At 44.6% G+C, this 15722-nt stretch overlaps 1 protein-coding gene across 2 annotated transcripts in view; it reads right to left on the reverse strand.

The window, feature by feature from the left end:
• The window catches only part of Kdm1b (lysine demethylase 1B), a 36341-nt gene extending 26543 nt beyond the window's left edge, over nucleotides 1-9798 (reverse strand). For both annotated transcript variants that reach the window (XM_051194327.1, XM_051194326.1), the window contains exons 1-5: nucleotides 9703-9798; nucleotides 8602-8729; nucleotides 7172-7261; nucleotides 5982-6093; nucleotides 3985-4101 (exon numbers count right to left, since the gene is read on the reverse strand). In XM_051194327.1, coding sequence (XP_051050284.1) covers nucleotides 3985-4101; nucleotides 5982-6093; nucleotides 7172-7261; nucleotides 8602-8729; nucleotides 9703-9789 — 534 coding nt within the window. In that variant the 5' untranslated portion in view covers nucleotides 9790-9798. The remainder of the gene's footprint in view (nucleotides 1-3984; nucleotides 4102-5981; nucleotides 6094-7171; nucleotides 7262-8601; nucleotides 8730-9702) is intronic.
• Between the last annotated feature and the right edge of the window lie 5924 nt (nucleotides 9799-15722).

The following is a 15722-nucleotide window of genomic DNA, read 5'->3' on the forward strand; positions in this document are numbered from 1 at the left end:
ATACAAACCAAGTCCATCGGCAACAGAAGAGGTAAGCTGCAGTGTACCCGAGTGATGTCAGGTAGCACAGCAGTCAAATAGCCAACGGCAACTACATGCCATTTGGAGCACACCAGCAGTTCTGAAATAGCACACTGCATGATCCCATTTATGTGAAGTTCAAAAGCAAGCAAAGTCAAATCCATAATTCTGTAAGCTAGGAAAGTAAGCAGGCAATTTACTCTGGGGGAGCAAGCTTGGACACTTACTGGCAGGGGTCACCAGGGCACCTGCTGAGTATTCCAGAGAAGCAGGTACTTATGAAAAAGCATTGGGCTGGGTATTTTGATTTGTGCAACTTCTGTTTCAACACACAATGCCTAGCTGAAGGTTTGGAGAGCACATCGATTAACAGCAATAATCTCCAGAATACATGCCAAGAAACTCTTAAATTAATAGAGACCTGAGCAAGTTAGAGCAACAACACTCCAGGAAACAGCAGAAACAGATAAGACTTAGAAACAAACTTCATCTCTTCTTGAGCAGGGAAGCAAGTGCTCCCATTCAGACACTACTCAGCAAGGATAAACCAGAGCTTTGGGCATCAAACACACCTTGGTGTTAAGTGAAAAGAGAAGAGGAAGAAGATGGTGCTCTCACACACTGTTCTCACTGACTGAAACACACGAGGGGCCTCCCTAGGCCCTGTTCCCACTAGTGCAGCCTCTCAATTTGAAGGGGACTTGTCTACCCGCTTTCCTAGGCCCTTGTACTTTTTCCTCTTCTACCATTTAGAGGACTTCTAACTGGAAGGTGAAGCTAAGAACCAATTGTGGTCTTAGATATCACCATGTCAATTACAAGTGATCTCATAAAATGTGTGTTTGTGTACAGTAATGCACATTAGCCCAAATTAACCATTCCAGAATGTATAAACATTCCAGAATATGTATGTGAATATATTTAACCTGTCAATTAAAATTAATCAACCTGAGCTACAAAGAACAATAACAGATGAAAGTTCTTGGCAGGTGTTAAGGTGCATTCCCATAATCCCAGTATTCAGAAGGGTGAGGTAGCAGGACAAATTCAAAGCTATCTCAAAGTTGCCATTATTCTACCTTGCATAAGACTAAAAAATGGGAAGGGTAAATATAGACTTGGGAAATACTCAAAATGTTAGAAAACTATAGAACTATCCCAAGCACAGCAGAGAAACAACCGAAGAGGCCACCACCACTTGTCAGAGCACAGCCAGCCACGATTAGACACTTCCTTCAGAATCAATCCTCATTCTGCCATGTGATACAAGTGTACTACCATCTCACCTACACAAATGACACACAAGACACTCACACAGAATCATCACTACTTTCACTCACACTGCAAATGTTTCAACACAAATGGCCTTCCACATGGCAGTTTGGAAACAAACTGGCATGCACACAGACAATGCAACACTATTCTGAAGTATAAATAAAATATTGAACTAGCTAGGCATGCTGTCTATATCACAGACTTGCAACACCAAGGCAGGGGAATAACAAGCTGATGGCCTGCCTGGAATGTACACAGTGAGCTCAGGGTCAGTCTAGGCAACTTAAAGGAGCCTGCCTCAAAAAGAAGTAAAAAGAGGGCTAATTACAGAGTTTGGTGGTTTGGTGCTTGCCTAGCACTTATGAGGCCCTAGTATCAGTATCCAGTACTGCAAACAGTAGTCAAAGCAAAAAGTCCTACTGATCCACACAGTGTGGATGATGGTTTTCTGCTTTGTTTTGCTGTTGTTTTTATTATTTATGTTCATTGGTGTTTTGGCATGGATGTTGGGTCTCCTGAAACTGGAGTTACAGACAGGTGTAAGCAGCCATGTGGGTACTGGGAATGGAACCCAGATCCTCTAGAAGAGCAGCCAGTGCTCTTAACTGTTGAGCCATCTCTCCAGTCCCCTTTGTTTTAAAGTATTTTATACAGTGGAACACTCAAACACTGGAAGGATATGTATTGGATGATTCCAGTTTTATCAAGTTTGAGTCAGAAAAATTAATCTGTGGGGACAGAGACAGAATTAGATAGAATGGGAACGAAGTAACTGAAGTCTCAAGGATGAAGGAAATACTGCCTCTTAGACTGGTATTCTGGTTGCACACTGTAGACATTTTCTAAAACTCAACAAGACCCCATGTTCCATGAATAAAATTAGAGTATATTATGGTAATCTCTCTGAAATGAAACAAGATACAAGTTCCCATACAATAAAAATGGCACCAATATGCTTAGGAGTTGGGGTTGAGCTGTACAATAGAGCATGTGAAAAGCTATAGGTTCAATTCCCAGCACCTCAAAACTCAAAAGTACTACTACTCAACTTGGGTACAGGTTTCATACTATCACTCTGAGCCTCAGCTTTTTTTTTTTCTTTTTTTCAAGACATGGTCTAATGTATTCATACAGCCCAGGCTGGCCCCCAACTTGTCATGTAGGGAAGACTGGCCTTGAAGTCCTGAACCTTCTACCTCCACTGCCCAAGTGCTGGGATTATAGGCAGTTAGCCACTATGCCCAGCTGAGCCATATTTTATTTCTCCAAAATCTTAAAATAAGCAGTTTGGATGCTCTTAAAAAAGGAGCCTTTATCAAATCTTAATGACTTAATGAATGAATCATTAAGACTACCCTCCCTCAGGCCCAGCTAAAGTTCATACCCAGGGCCCTATGTATGCTGGGCAAGCACTAACCACTGAACCATTTTCTTCAGCCCAAGAGTTTACTTCTGAAGACAGGGAAAAAAAATGGCTCAGAAGGAGTTTTTTTTTTTTTTATGTGTATTTATAAACACATACAATCTGCTCCTCTTAAATTCTAAGATTATATTCATGTAACATTTATATGCAATATACTACGTGGAAACTTAAAATCTGACTCATAAATGTTTGTATTTTTTAATTTCACCTTGCAAAAGTGCTTATCACTGAACTCTACACATAGGCCTCGATGTTGTTTTTATACAGTAAGTATGGCCACTTTAACACACGTGGAAGGGAGGGGTGTTTTTGCCTTTGCAAAAGATCAAACCCAGGGCTACTCAAATGCTAAGCAAATGCTGTGTCACTGAGCTACATTCCCAACCCAATAATATTTGCGTTTTGAACCCTGGGTTAAAAAACAACTTTGATGATAACCCTCCAAAACTTTGCACTTATTGTTTAGAATGTACGTGTCTGAAGCACTCAGTCTTACCGGCAACGGCTATGTGACTATACCGCAAACCTCTGAAAGCACTGACCATGGTAGCATTCATGGTCTGTCATGCTCCCTCAATTGGAGAACAACAACAACAAAAGTACTATTTGATTCTGGGATTTGGTAGCTAATCTTTACTATTCAAAGTATGACACATTTTAAAATACTAACTGCCAAATTTCAGAACAGGCACGTTCTATCTATGGCTAACTCCTAATGGCCAATCATATCCACTCATCCTGCCCTCCTTACTGACAAAAGTTCTGCTTTGTCTGGTGTTGGAATATACAGGGTAACACACAGTGATGGAGCTTTTCTTCCTTTGTCCTCACGCAGTCTGACATAGTTGTACAATCCCTTTCTGGCGGATGACAGGAGTAAAACTCTAATAGGTAAGCTGTTACCCAATAAAAGAGGGACAGACTCAGCTAGTACGCCACTCTTGCCCTTTGCCCTTTCCTGCTTTGAATTCAGACACAGTGGCTGGTGATACAGCAACCACTTGCCACTTGAGGACTGAAGACAAACCAAAGACAAACTGGGTAAGAGACAGTGTTCTTGGATAACTAAACCAACCCTGAGCAGCCCATTACCAAGCCGCCTATAGTAAGACAAGAGTCAAATTAACTCAACTGTTAAACTTGTGTTTACATACAGACCAGCACAACCCTATACAGGGGTTAACACACAAAATGAGAAAGGCAGGCTACAATTACAAATACATCGATGTATAAACTAATTCAAAAGGTCACCACAGAAATCATACCTTGGTAATAGTATTTAGTTTTATGCCGCAGCGGTAAGTTCTTGCCATGTGTGGAGTAAGCTGGATTTCCTTGGTGAGCTGCCTCCACTTTCCACACTCTGGTTTTGTGCACTGAACCTACATGGGAAATTAAGGCAAGATCAATAAGCTGCCTACCCTTGAACTATCGAACCCACTCTCCACTCACTGTACTGCCGTCTTATCTCCATATGAATGGACCCATGTATTGAGCCTAGGAATTGAACGGGGGACTCTGTGCATGGTAGGAAACCGCTTTAGCATTCACATCCCCAAACCCCTTATCTAGCATTTCTTTCCTTTCCCTGGGTTCATCATACCCATTTTGACATGATCAGAGTAATTTCTGATAATGAAAAGTTCTGAAAACTTATCAGGAAAATGTTCTGGCTCAAGCCCAAGGAAATAATGAGTTAAATTTAGATACTATTACTCAAAAAGTATGGACATGAAATGTGAATTGTGATGTCCTGCTCCAGGTTCTTAGTCACTGAAAGGATGAGAAATGGACAAAATTCAGACCAAGTCAGACAATGCAGATCCCCATACTGTACCCATGTTAACTTCTCAGTCTGACAAGCAGCCACGCTATGAGGCTAGGAGCACACAGGTTTAGGGGCATCTCTGTAAGCTCCTTAATTACTCCAAAATAGAAGACTCCGCATGTATGGATGTGGGTGAATGAAGTCATGCTGGCTTCCCACATACCCAGAAATTAATATGGATGAATGACCTAGATGTGAAATCTAAAACAGTAAAAAAAAAAAAAAAAAAAAAAAAAATCTATGAAAGCATAGTGACAGGTCTTTATACAACCTCAGATTTGGCAAAGAGTTCCAAGCAGGAACCAAGACACAATGAAAACATAAACTGAAATTTCCCAGAACTATATGATCCCTGCAAAGGAAAAAGCCACCTGAAGAAAAAATATCTGCCAATCACTGAGCTGATGAGAGTTTTATATCCACAATGTGTAAGTAATTCTTACAAGAAACAGCCTAACTTGAAAATGAGCAGAGTTGTATATTTGCAAATGGTTAAAGCACCAGCATTGAGGAACTAAAATACAAAACTACAGTGAGTCACCTCTTCACCACCCAGGCAGCTAGTGTTAAAAAAACACAGACAAGAATTGATAAGGATAAAGGCAGGAGGGTCGGGAGTTCAAAATCATCCTCAACCACTTAGCAAGTTTGAGACCAGTCTGCTCTACATGAGACCCATTTCAAAAAAGGCAAAAATAGTGGGATGTGGTGGCACTTGCCTTTGTCCCATCACTAGGGAGGCAGAAGCAGACGATCTCTGGGTTTGAGGAAAGCCTTGCTCTCTATACAGTGAGTTCCAGGCCAGCCAAGGCTGCACAGTAAAGACTCCTTTCTCAAACAATAAAAATCCCGAACCAAAAAGAGTTAGTAATGGTTTGGAGAAATCTGACCCCATGCACTGTAAACTACAGTGAAAGGTAATGAATGAAATGGGAAGAGTTTAGAGACTCAGGGAGTTAAAGCCCAGCTTTTCAGGAGCATGGCAAGTGCAAGGCCTCTTGGGCAACTTAGCAAGCCCGGGCTCAAAATACAAAGTAGGAGTGGGGGCTGGGAGCGTACATTAGCAGTGCAGCACATGGCCTCACAAGCTCAAGATCCTGGGTTCATACGCCAGGACCATCAAAAAATAACCAACCGCAGAATGACTATATGGCCCATCCCAAGGTATACATGCCTGAGGAACTGTAGAAAGGTATTCATGCTACCTGAAAGCAAACAACCGAAGTGTCCATCAAAAGATGGGTGGATAAACAGAAGGTAGTGTGTGACACTTCTTTGGTCCTTAGAATATCCTGAGTTAACCAAGATTTCTGTAAAATTTGCTTTAGTAAGTCTAGAAATAGCCCAAGAAAAGACTTCCTGAAAAGCAATATTGTCACCACAGCTAATACTTTCAGCTCTGCAGCACACTAGTGCAGCAGTGGCCCTCCTTACCCAGTAGGGCAGCTGCTGGTCTGCCATGAATGCCTTGGGGCTTGGCTCTGTCTTGCCATTGCTGGTCCACACTCTTTTCCAGGCACTGTATTTGTCATATCCATCTTTGTGGCTGGAAACAATTAAAAAAAAAAAAAAAAAAAAAAAAAGTCAACCTACAGGTTGATTTGTAGCTTTCAGACTCAATTTTGATCAGACTCACACAAAAAACTTCACTATTCTTAGACACACAGCAGCACATTACAATGACATGCCTACCACAGGCTAGCAAAAGGAACATGCTCTAGACAGTGTAGATCTATAAACAAAATAAGAGCAGAGTCCTAGATGGCGGAAAACTTTCTAATGTCCAGGGTAAATCCTAAAGCAACCACTAAAATTTTATCAGGAGATGAAATAACATTAAAAAAAAAAATTAAAATCAGAAAAAAAAAAAAAAAAAGAATGAATACAGAAAACCACTAGTAAAGCCAAAGCAAAGGCTGAATGGCATGAGCCAGTGATCCCAGCTACTCAGTGGAGGCACAAGCTCAAGGCCCGCCTAGGCTATGAAAAAAATAAGATGGCTGCCCAGTGCTCTGCTGGCCCCTCCCAGATTTCTGCACCCTATCTTTTATGTACTGTAAAAACAGCAGAGTGGCTGAGCTCTCTAGGACTTACACACATCCCTAACATGTGTCATAGCAGACACATAAACCTGCACAATACCAACTTAGGCCATATTTTTTACTGTTTCACACATGTATACACTGTATATTGACTACATTCCACTCTTCTTAACCCTCTACTCTAGACAGTTTTGCTTCTATGTTTATCTGAGGCATACCTACGTGATTTTGTCATCTATATAAAATCTAGGAACCTCAAATGATAAAAATATATATTTGATAATTATCTTTCAGATTCTGCCTTAATTTGACCAATATTGGTATCTTCAGTTGCATTCATTTTCCTATCAATAACATGACTTCACTCAGAATATGTCTATTTCCCCATGCGTTCCTGTTTCTGGATACCCAGGTTCGGCCGCTGTACATAGTGCTTACAGCACTGCATTTCCTGTCACACTTCCAGTCACCACAGGCACTGGATGACCCAGTAACTCAGTAAGCCCAGCAAGTTTTAGCTTTCTGACTATCCGCCCCAGGCCCCATCACATCCCTCCACCACAAAGATGTCGGTGAACAAACCTTCTGTAGTAGTGGTCAAAGCATTCGTTACAGAAATGTTCCCCACAGGAAAGGTGATACCATCGGGAGGTGTAGCCGTTTTTGGCACATCTGAAAAGAGCAGAATCATGCAACTTTTAGTAATGAAGACTTTTCTTTTCACCCATTCTCATTTAACCAGCCCATTCTGCAACATCTCCACTCTAATAGCCAGGGGCTAGCAAGGGAAGTTAGAATGAGCTGAAAAGCCATACAGGCTGAGAGCCTCTGATCTGAAATGCTTGGGATCAAAACTGTTTTATATTTCAGTTCTGTGGGTTTTAGCATGCTTGCACCATACACAGTGAGTTGAGAGGGAGATGGGACCCAACATATATAAACATACAGGTTACTGACACTCAATTGATTTCAGATTACAGGCATGCTTACTACCTCAGGTACAGTGACAATATGGAAGACTCAGGCCAGCCAGATGTAACCTGGATGGCTGCCTGAGGCACTGGAGTATGAGGCTGCATGTGTGTGAGAAGACTGTGATAACATCTGATCAGCTGCAACCTTGACAGCAGATAAGCAGTCGAGCAATACAACTGGTCAAGCAGCTGATGATGCAGCACAATGACAACAAGTCATGGCACCATCGACATGGCCAACTCTATGTGCGGATCCAAATGGGTTTCATTTGCTCAAATTTTATTGATTCTTAAGCCATTACTGAAGATTTTTCTATAGAATTAAGAAGAAGCACTAACTGTCACAACAATCAAAAATAGTGAGACTACGGCTAGCGCTGTAAGTTTTAGGGTTTCGTTTTTATTTTGAGGCAGGGTCTCTTGCACCCTGGGCAGGCAGACAGTTTGCTGTGTAACTGAGGAAGACCTTGAATTAACTTCAGTGCTCATGCCTCCATTTCCCGAGTGTTGGGATTACTAGGCATGTGCTGGCATGTCCATTTTTCAGAGTACTGGGATGGAATCCAGTTCCTGGTACATGCTAGCATGTACATGTACTGCAACTCAGCTACCTCCCTCCAGCTCGGCAGTTACTGAGACCTGTACAAGGATATGTAAGAGGCCAGCATGCTACATGAAGTAAACAACAACAACAACAAAAAGACAAAAAGCAAACATATGTGGGCTCCTACTGGAAACATGAGTCTGTGACACCCTACGTCCTGAACATCAAGCCCCAGGGCTGGCAGTGATGGCTGGGTGCATTTGAGGACACCTTTATGGCACAGCTGATCTAGATGTGATCTCTCCCACTAGGCTAGATAAAACGACAGTGTGTCGAGGAAGTGGTCATGTGGTGTGACTGTCTAAGCAGTCAGAATTAGCAGGTTACAATTCCTCCATTTGTCTTTAGAAGAGTAGATGCATGAAGGATGCCATTCCCACAAAGCACATGCTCATGGGCAGACGCACAAGGCCAAGGTAACTCTTCAAACAGACCTTTCAGACGCACTTGCAAAGCACACTGGATACATTGCTGTACAGCCTGCCTTTTCACACTTCCTGTACTTCTTTTCCGACGAACCATCTTCATCCTCGTCTGTGGTCTCTGCTGCTTTCTTCTTTGCCTATGGAGAATCAGCTGAGGTCAAGATTTCACTGGTAAAGGGTGATAGCGACAAAGGTTTGCTGTCAGGGTCATGTGAGCTGGAAGTTCTAAATGTCATTATGTTTGTAACATTAGGATCAAAATGTGTGTGCCAGGCAAACATTACCAACTGAGCTACATCCGCAGCTCCAGAAGTTCTAAATGTGAAGGTCACCAGCACCCTGGCAATAGGCTATGGTTGGCCAGTGTAACAGCTAGTATAAATAACGCACTGTCTCACTAGAGGATCTGGAACCTTAATGATAGGTGGGTTCAGAACTAACATCCACATGAGTTTTTAAGGGGAAAACTGACAGTCAAGATAAACAAGTCATTCTTAGGGACTGAAGAGATGGCTCAGAAGTTAGGAGCACTTACTGCTCTTATAGAGGACCCATGTTTGGTTCCCAGCACCCACACAGCAGCTTACAACTACAGAATACCCTCTTTTGACCTCTGCAGGCACTAGGCAAGCATATGGTATATATACATGCATGCAGGCAAAATGTTCATACACATAAGCTAAAAATAAATCTTTTTAAAGACTCATTTACAAATTAAGAATTCTTTTCCTTCACTTAAAACAGTTAAATCTTTCAATATGGAAGATTTAAACGCTAGAGAAAAAAAAATCTAAAGAATTAGAGCACTGGACTTTTATTAAGTACTTCACTACAAACAAACCTACCAACATTGCTCAAGCAACAAGCTCAAGTCCAAATTCCCTTGAATAGCATCCAAGCCAGGCATGACCTGGCCTCGGAGTCCCATTCTGGAAGCAGCCACCCAGCTGTGATATTCCCATCACCCCCTGGTGATCCACAGTCTCTCTATCCTCCAGTTCCTGCTGCACACACCACACCCTGAGCTCCTCCACAGACAGAACACAAGGACTAGGACCATGTCGGTGTAGCTTTAACTCTGCACACTCCATGCATGCCCAGGTACAGTACCTGCCTCCCGGAGCTCCTCAAAGGCAGGCTATCTGCAGAAAGCTCGAAAGTACCTCTCTTCCTTGCCCTCCCTCGAGGTGTTGCCATTGTTTTAGAAAATCTGGGGGAGGAGGAGATAAACCATTAAATTATTAGCATCTGCTGATATTTTAAGCCATTGTCATGAGGGGGTTAGCTGAGTAAAGAACCCCCACTTCTAGTCAATAAACATCCTGATACCTGTGTTGTCATGTATAAAATGAGAACAAGCCAAGCGTGCTAGTATGCACCTGTAAACTTTGATCTTGGGAGGTAGAGGCAGGAGAAGCAGAAGTTTCAATTCCTCCTCTGCCACACAACAAATCCAGGCCAGCCAGGGAGACATGGGTTACCTTGTAGGTTTTTGTTATGGCCCCTCCACCTAACTATGTCTTGTTAGGGTTTCCTCAATCTAGGTATCTTACGATAAAACTTACTCATTTCTTCTTAGTACAAGTTAACAAATACCAGGCACTATACAGGAATACTACTACATAGAATACAAGAATTTGGATTGGATAAAAGCATTATTATCTTCTACTAGACAAATCTTAAGAATTTTCAAACTAGTCTATTGGCAGCATGGCTAAACAAGCATTAAGAACAAACATCTAGCTGAGTGTGGCCACTCATGCCGGCAATTCCCCTGGAGAAGATGGTAACATGAGGATTGGAAATTCATAGCTAGCTTCACCTGCATAGTGAGTTCAAGGCCAGTCTGGACTTGAGACACTGTCTCAAACCAAGCAAGCAAACAAAACCCAACATCTATAAATTAGGCATTGAAACCATGGAAGATTATGAACTATTAAAAAAATATCCAATTAAAAAAATACTTAAGAGTAAATAATGACATATGGACCTGTAATTATTCATCTTCCCTATCATGCTACCTCATACACACCAAATGGAGGAATGAAGGATAAGTAGGACATCTGTGTGCATTAAATGATGTGGAAACAGAAAATGGTATCACAGAAGACAGCAACCTTAAGTCACACCATGTTAACTTTGGAGAAAATCTGAAGATTTTGTAATACTGTTTCCATTTGTAAGTTATATTCATGTCCACAAGACCAATTCTCATAAATTATTAACATTACATGGAAACTCTTACATCCACACTAAGAAATTACAGTATCAATACTATGGGTGGTTTAACTTCATTAATTTCTTAAAGCCAGCATAATGCTAGCTACAGACACATTAAGCCCTATATATTCTAAGATGCAGAATACTATTTTTTAAAGGCATTTTCTTTTTTATGTTTATGTTCTGGGGGGGGAGCACATACCACAGCATAGATGTGGAGGTCAGAGGTCAGCCTCTGGGAGGAACCCATTCTCTCCTTCTCCCACATGGGTTCCAGGGATCAAATCCTGGCCATTAGGCTTGGCAGCAAAAGCCCTTTACCTGTTGATCCATCTCCATGTCTTACTGGCCCCCAGTGGGGAGTGGGGGATGCTAAGACTTTAGTTCAATGATAAAAGACAAGCTTGGTATGCATAAGACCTTGAATTAAATTCCCCAACACAAAACATAAATCAGTCTTATGGATTCCACTATACTGATAAAGTACTAATAGTGGAAATACAATCTACCTTCAATTACTATTACATGTTGGCTTTCTGAGCCTGGTGGTGGTGGTGCATGCCTTTAATTCCAGCACTCAGGAACAGGTAGGTGGATTTCTGAGTGTGAGACCAGCCTGGTCCACAGAGAAAGTTCCAAGATGGCCAGGGCTACACAGAAAAACCCTGTCTCAAAACAACAACAACAAAGGGCTTTCAGGATTCCATTTGAACTTTTAAAAATTGGCTTATTTTATGTTGTACTGTAGGCAAGCACTCTACCACTGAACTATATATATACATCCTATGCCTCATTTGTACTTTTAAAAAGGGTGTCCAACCTAACCATTCACATAAATATAATTTTCACATACATAAAAATACATAAATTTCTTTACATGTAAATAAAACATGTATTCTGAATTCACAAAATGGGCCACAAGTAGAATATGTAAATATTCTATGTTCATAAAGCCTGGTCAGTATATGCAAGTATTGTAGCAAAAACACCTGAAGCTCATTGTTCAGGAACTTAAGAAATTAGCCTTGACTCATGCAACAATGAACATAAGCCAAAAATGAATGGCTCCTTAACATCAAGCATGGTTTCCAGAAATTTCAAGTTTTCACACCTATATGGTGGGAAACAGGCATCAAGAACTGTCTGGAGACGAGAACACTGCAGGAGCTATTAAATGTGACTGGCAGTGCATCCTCCCTTAATTATACAATTAGAGCAATGTGCTTTCACTGTCCTAATCTGCATTCCCACTGTTGCTCAGTCCTTGGGTATTCATAAAAATGAAGGGGAAAGAACTAGAGCTGGAAGTCTGCAAACTACTGTGTTTTAAAATATACTCTTAGAAATAAAGTGTTATTAAAACAGACAAGTATAATGAATGCTTTTGCACCTGCTTTCCCGGTTAGCATGGGGGTTTTACACGGAGCCCTGGCTACTCTTTAACTCTTGGCAATCCTCCTGACTCTGTCTCCAGAATGCTGGGATTTCAGCTGGGAAGCACCACACAAAGACACCCAATGAAATAGGATTTGGCCAATAGTTTAGAAGCCTTTTTCCTCCTAAGTTTAAATGCAGAGACTTAGTTTTCTTTTGTTAAAAAAAAAAAAGATGAAAATATACAAGTGAAATATGTCAGTATTTAGAATTGTTTAAATAACTCCCAGGTGTTCTGAATGTAGCTTATTCAAGAGTTTAAGCACCCACCGTATAATTCATAAAAACATGAATTCAAAAGAATGCAAAATAGATTAAAAATTCATGGCAGAGGCAGTGTTATTTGTAAGAACAATGCAAGCTCCTAGAAACTTCTTCATTAACAAACTGAATCCCCTTGGGTCACTTAAAATAAGCAAGCCGGGCACTTCATATTCCCATGTCAATCTGAGTTTCTGAAGTATGGACCAGTGCTATAATTTAATACCGAATACTCAAACCAATAATTCAGTTCTGAATTCCCTATTGCCTCGTGTCTTCTCTTGACTGTTCCCTGTCTGGAAGACAATTTATTAATGGGAATTCTCTCATGTAACCTCAGAAGGAAGCCTCAGAAAGGCTTTCACCACAATATGTTTTTGTAAACATTCAAAGCAGATATGGCGGCTCTGTATTCCAGCAGGGAGGTTGAGGCAGGAGGACTGCTGTGAGTTGGGGCGTGGGCGACTAGCCAACCCCTTGAGTTGTGCCGGTGTTCACTGAGGGATTCCCCACACCAGGCGTGGTCTGTGGTGTGCTCAAGGACTTGGGCCTCCGCGGTTAGGTTCCAGATCACTCAGCCCCAACTTTGTGCAGCTGGGCCTGCTTCTGCCTTCCTCGCTCACGTGCCAACTGAGGACTAACAGTCACCCGGACCCGACTGGGCAGTGTGCATCCCAGGGGAGGCACCCCGGGAGCTCTCTGGGCAGCTGCGCAGGGTACCCGCTACACCTGCAAACCCGACCGTCGCCTCGCTGCCCCAGGTGGGGAGCCTGGCGTGGGGGGGGTCCCTCCTCCTGGCCGCGGGGCGGCCCACTGCCCCGGATGGGAGCCCAGTGCGGGGGTTTCTCCTCCAGGCTCGGGGCTCCCCAGTGCCCAGAGTGGAAAGGGAAGCCTGGGGCCCCTCCTCCTGCCGTGGGGGTCCCTGCGTGGGGAGGGCAGTCTGGAGTTCCTCCCCCTGGATGCGGGGTTCCCACGGCCCAGGCTAGGGTCCCTCCTCCCGGCTACGGGGTTCCCCACGGCCGTGAGTGGCAACGCCGCCTAGAGTCTCTTTTCACGGCTGAGGGGCTCCCACGGCCCCGAGTGGGAACCCAGCGTGGGGTCCCTCTTCCAGGCTACGGGGTCCCTACAGCCCGTGCGGAGGGTTCCTACGGCCCTGGGTGGGATCCCAGCGTGAGGCCCCTCCTCCCGGCTGCGGGGTTCCCACAGCCTCGGCTGGAAACCCAGCCTGTGGTCCCCTCCTCCGGTTTGGGTCTGGAGACGGCGCCAGCCTGCCAGGTGCAGCCGCCGCCCCAACTCAACCTCCGGCCGGCCGAGGCGCCAGCGCTCCCCGCAGGGTTCGGAGACAGCGGCGAGGGGGAAAGCCCGCAGGCCAGCGCGGGCGGGAAGCCCCGGCTCGCACCGGGTCCCCCGCGCCACCCCTTCCAGACGCGGGACGCCGGGGAGCCGCGGGGAACGCGCGCGCCTCCCGCCCGGGCTCGCCCCACAGCCGGCCGCTTTGTGCGGCGCTGTCACCCGAAACCCGCCGCCACCCCCGGGCGCGCCCGCGAAGCCGCCAGTGCCTACCTCAGAGCGCTGGCCAGGCGGCGCAGGCCGCCCCGGGCTGCACAGGACGGCAGGATCCGCACCAGCAGCTGCAACAGCTCGGCCGCCGCCGCTTCCGCCCCTATCACGGCGTGACCCGGAGTGGGAGGAGCTCGCAGCTCGCAGGCCCAGGGAGTGGGAGGGTCCGGGCGCTCGCCCCGCCCCGGCCATTTCCGCCACTGCGCAAACTCCGCGCTTGCGAGGGCGGGGCCTACGCGCTCTGGGTGGAACCCTTCCGCGGAGGGGAGGGGGCCGAGGCTTTGGCTTGGGGGCGGGGCCCTACTGGGCGGGGCAGGGTCTTTGTGCCAGAGGCGGGGTCAATACGACCTAGGCGGGGCCTGAGAGTCTTGGGCGTGGTCTGGCGTGCCCAGGCGTCTGCGCGTTCTGGACCGGTTCTCACTCCGGGGCAGGGCCTAGAGGACTGGAGACTGGACGTCGTGTCCGGGGTGTGGCCTGTCCATATTGGGCGGGGTCTTCGCCCCTGGGGCGGGGCCTGAGTGTCTGCACAGCTCAGGCTAGTTGCAGACAGAAGGGCAGGCTGGGGTCTGAGGAAGGCCCCTGGGTACAGCCGAGGTAAGTTCCCAAGCGGCGAGAAAGGCAGTGGTTTCGCTATGACTTACAGTGTTCTTCAGAATGGGTGTGTGAAAAGCCGGCTGACAGCTACCCGTGTCCCGAAAAGGGGCTTCGGGAGGCCGCAAAACCTAGGAAGAGATGAGAATGCAAATGCTTCGAGTCCAGTGTATGAATTAAAGACCCCCCTACTTAGTGATGTGCTTCAGTTGACGCATGTCCAAATGTAAAAATACTTCCCTGAGCCATACTCGAGCTCTGTGGACTTTAGTGAAGTTATTTTATAGTTTAACAAAATTTAAAAGTTTAAAACTAAAGCGGAGGCAGCCTTATGATACGGACCTGTAACCCAGCAGGAGACAGCTGAGGCAGGAGGAACTACAGCCCAGACTACATAGTGAATTCCAGACAGACCCTCTGCCTTCCCCCCCCCCCCTTTGGTTGGTTGTTTTTTTTTTTAACCCTAAAGTAGAAACAAGTGTATTTTAGGCGTGGAGGTCTTGGATCAAAGAGCATACAGGAAGTGAATGTTTATGAGAGGAAACTATTGTGGGTTCGTCTTTTCTCATCCTTGTACTTTGCACTTTGTGTTCAGAATTTTGTTTCTCCAGAAATGAACAGGGAACACCACATTGAGGCACTGTTTCTACAGCTAAGTGTTTGTATTCATGACACTTTTCAGTCCCAGATTCAGTGAGAGCTATAGAGCTGGTCAGGGTAAAGATTATGCTTTATTCTGTGTTCAGAAGAGCACTTCTTTCTGAAGGCAGCTTTGGGTTAAACCATAGTTTCTGATGGTAGAAAATAGAGACAGGAAAAAACAATTACCTTGCTTTTCTGTATCCACAATAATTCCACACTTCCTGCTGACCTTTCACAATTCTGGGCTTTGCCCCCTGACATCAGGACCTGGTAAAGGCCTTTTGTTAGTAATACTTGCTGTGAAGTGCATTTTTGTTTCCATAGTTAATGGGGTGTCCCTTTATCCTAAATGTAGAATCTAAATCATGCAACAAAAGGACATTTCCTTAAACTGCCATTTTGTGGCATGTTTTCTGTTTCAC

This window comes from Phodopus roborovskii, unplaced genomic scaffold (genome assembly GCF_943737965.1).
Source record: "Phodopus roborovskii unplaced genomic scaffold, PHOROB, whole genome shotgun sequence".
In the NCBI taxonomy this organism is placed as follows: Eukaryota; Metazoa; Chordata; class Mammalia; order Rodentia; family Cricetidae; genus Phodopus; species Phodopus roborovskii.